Source organism: Ammodytes marinus, assembly GCF_949987685.1.
Source record: "Ammodytes marinus genome assembly, chromosome: 18".
Classification (NCBI taxonomy): Eukaryota; Metazoa; Chordata; class Actinopteri; order Uranoscopiformes; family Ammodytidae; genus Ammodytes; species Ammodytes marinus.
Window position 1 is genome coordinate 7,335,003 of NC_137222.1, and position 3,686 is coordinate 7,338,688.

At 41.9% G+C, this 3,686-nt stretch overlaps 1 protein-coding gene across 1 annotated transcript in view; it reads right to left on the minus strand.

Annotated features, from left to right (window-relative positions):
* Positions 1 to 1,085: 1,085 nt before the first annotated feature.
* notch1a (notch receptor 1a) overlaps positions 1,086 to 3,686 on the minus strand; it is a 24,213-nt gene continuing 21,612 nt past the window's right edge. The window contains 1 exon segment of the mRNA XM_080046588.1: positions 1,086 to 3,663. Coding sequence (XP_079902714.1) covers positions 2,428 to 3,663 — 1,236 coding nt within the window. The 3' untranslated portion in view covers positions 1,086 to 2,427.

The following is a 3,686-nucleotide window of genomic DNA, read 5'->3' on the forward strand; positions in this document are numbered from 1 at the left end:
ACGAGCAGACGCTGTTGTAGGAGCCTGTCTCTATGGGGACGACGGACTGTTATCCTCTGACGCCTCGGCTGCAACTCACCTGTTCACCTGCACGAGGCGCTGCAGGTCCGCGCACAGGTGCACAGAAATATCTTTTATACACAGTCTATGGACACTATGGACTGGATGTATGATTCTGCAATTCTGGCATGAAGGGGTAGTCCACTTATGTAGACTAGTTATGAGTTGACTTAGTATTAGGCCTGGGCCTACTTATTGTTTGATAATAAATAAATAAAAATACACTATAAAATAATCTATTATATGAAAAACATATTAATTTAATATTATGAGTTTTTCTCTTTTATGTTTTTTCTTTATTTCTTAGGCTTATAGCCTAGAACCTGACACTTTTAAGTTTCACTTTTGTTAACCAAAACCAAAATCCATTAAGGCTATACAATATACAAAAAATACTGGAACCAGTAACCTGAATACATTTAACATAAATAAATTGTAAACATGTCACTGGGAACAATAACGTAGCCTATATATGACACCCTGTACTATTAGATAGTCGATTTGGAAGGAAAGAAATGTTAAAATAAACTAAATCTGAAAGAAAATACTGTATGAGAAAAAAGAAAAATAGAACAGATGGTAGGGGTGTTTCTGGTTGTATTTGTTTTCATAATAATAAATAGAGTTTCAATGATTTGTTGAATTATTCCTCAATCGTTTATCGAATATTTTTTTCACTTTATTTATTCTCAGTACTTATTTGATAACGCATTATTTATTTAACATAGTTTTTTTCAGGATAACCACTGGATCATTGTTTTCTCATTGTGCACGAACAAGCATAGTTTGTCAGTGATATAATATATTATAATACATTGTCCACACTGTGGTACTATTAGACTATTGCCACCAGAGGGCGTCAGACACCTATACCTGTGGTGAGGTCACGTTTCCTTTCAACGCAATGGATGTTGCATTCAATTTGAGGATTACAAATGAGGTGGCTATCAAACTGGCAGTGGCACAATATATACAGTATATCACTGTAAGAACATGTAAGCAAGAAAGTAAGCAATGTATTAAAGCTTAACAGTGACTTTTATTGAATCAAGACCATTTTTACAAAACATTTGAATCAGGAAATACTTCTTTGCAAACTACAACTTTGCATGAACATTGATTTTCAATTACATCTTCTCTTAAAAACATCTTTATCTCTGAATTAGTTCATAAAACATGACATTACGTGTAGACATCTCTAACCACACTCCTTTACAAAGTGCAGGTGATGTCCTTCAACACACAAACAAAGGTCCCCATTTCTTTCACGAACAATCTTCTTCACCTCGAAGGCATAATTTTTTTTTTTTTTTTTTACAAGAAATCTCACAAATATGTTGCTTTTCTTAGAAAAAAACAAAAAAAATCACACTGGCACTATTTTAAACTGTGGCGAATGTAACATTTCAACTTTCTACAACAGGTCTTAAAAGTAACACTTTTACAGGTTAAACATGGTAACCATAATCACCGATCTGGGACATCATATGAATTAAAGAAAAAAATCCTCGCATCATCAATGACCACAACTCAGTTACTCAGCACCAGCCAAGACCATTAGTCAATAGAAAAATAGGTTCAGGTTGATTCCGATACATATTTTTCACTCATTTTGAAAAGCATCTCCCAAACTGATAAGGGATATTTGTTCTGTGCTTAAAGGTCCCAAATCTCCACAGTAAACTTCAAGATCTCTGTTACCTCTATCTCAGTCACTCTCTTCATCATGTCCAGGAGAGGACATTGTAGCAAGCAACGTCATGAAAGGTGACAACTTTATATATAAATTATTTGATCATTATCTAACACAGACTCAGTGATAAGACTTTGTGAAATGTAGTTCAGTAACAAAACTGGTGTCAAAGACAAAGATGGTTAAAATATAATTAATTAATACTGAAAATTTTAAAATAATCTATAAAACAATCTGTACAAACTTAATGCAATGCAAATCCCCCAAATAATTAATTTTGCGAAGGCCGATGCATCGAAAGTTTAAAATAAAATCCAGTGAATATAGCAACACGAGACACAAATAAATAGCCAGTGTACACATATTGGGAGTCTTTTCTTCTGTTATACACTCCTTTCAAACAGTTTCTAATCTTCCCATACATAACATAACAAAACAAAAAAAATAAAAAATAAAAAAGCATAAATATAAAAGCCTCTTCCTTATATTTCAGGTCAAAAAGAGCACATAAATAAATACAAAATTACTAAAACGGTTCTTATCGTTAGTATAAAAACTGATAATAATAAAAAAGGAGCATTTTCAGTCAGTTTGTCACTCTCTTTCCATATTAACTTTGCTTGTTTATAGTTTTTTCTCTCCGCTGAAGAGTTCTGTCCATTTTTATCAAGTCTCTACTTAAACTGGTCTGGGATCAGATTCATCTGTGAATGGATACTCGTGGGCGGGCTGGAGATGCCTTCCGACCAATCGGACATGTTGGAATGTGGGGACGAGCTTGACCATTGGTCGGGGGATCCGGGGGAGGGGGTTAGGAACGGGTGGTCGGGCACCTGTAGCTGGTGGTTGGGCGTGTTGTCCATAGGGCCATTGTAGCTGTGCTGGGAGGGAGGGGTGAGGAACTGGGCGCCCAGGATCTGCGTCTCCTGGGGCATTACTGTGTGGATGGACATGGAGTGGCCGTTGTTCTGCTGCATGTCTGAACCGCTCATCTCGTGGTTGGGGAAGGTCTGGTTGAGCGACTGTCCAACAGTGGCTGAGTTGGAATTCTGATGCTGGAGCTGCCGTGAGTGAGCCTGCTGCATCATACCCAGGTGGCTGTTCTGCATGTTCTGGTAGCCCATGATGTGAGACAGCGTGGCGGTGCTGACACCGTGCAGAGCGCCCATCATGTTGTGAGCCATGGTGGGCCCCTGGTGGAAGCCTCCTTGCCGGCCTGTGTGCATCCTGGAGACCCAGTCGAGCTGGCCTCCTCTGGCCCCCACCATGGACGTCGTGCCCTGGCTGTTGGGGCTGGACACGGGCATGTGGGAGAGACGGGGTGGGTGCGGATCAAAGGTCATACAGCCCATCTCCTTACCCATGTTCATCTGTCCCATGTGGGAGTCTCCGTTGCCTTGCAGGTGATTTAGAGACATGGGCGGGGATTGCTGGAAAGGCGAGGTCATGGGAGGAGAGGCCACGTCAGAGAGATAGCCGTGTGGCGACTCCAGGGATTCCACCGGGGAGAGGACGCCCGACGTGTCTAGCAGGTTACCCTTCCCGTCCAGTGACTTTTTCTTCTTCATCCTGCCGTCCTTGCCCCCATCCTTCCCTGGCTTGCCGGCGCTTACTTTGCGGACCTTCTTGGAGGTCAGGCTGGGCTTGAGGTTGCTCAGGTAGTCGTTGGGGGAGCAGAGAGGAGGGGAGAGGCTGGAGCTGCTCATGGGCCCGTTGTGAAGCCCGGGGCTCCTGACCACGTTGTACTCTTCCAGGAGGCGCACAATGTCATGGTGCATGCGTTCCTGGGCGATGTCCCTGGGCAGCTGGTCCAGGTGGTCGGTGATCTCGCGGTTGGCAAAGTGCTCCAGGAGAACCTTGGCTGTCTCGAAGCTGCCTTCACGGGCTGCGAGAAAGATCGGTGTCTCTTCCTATAAAGAGCAAAACAAAAAAA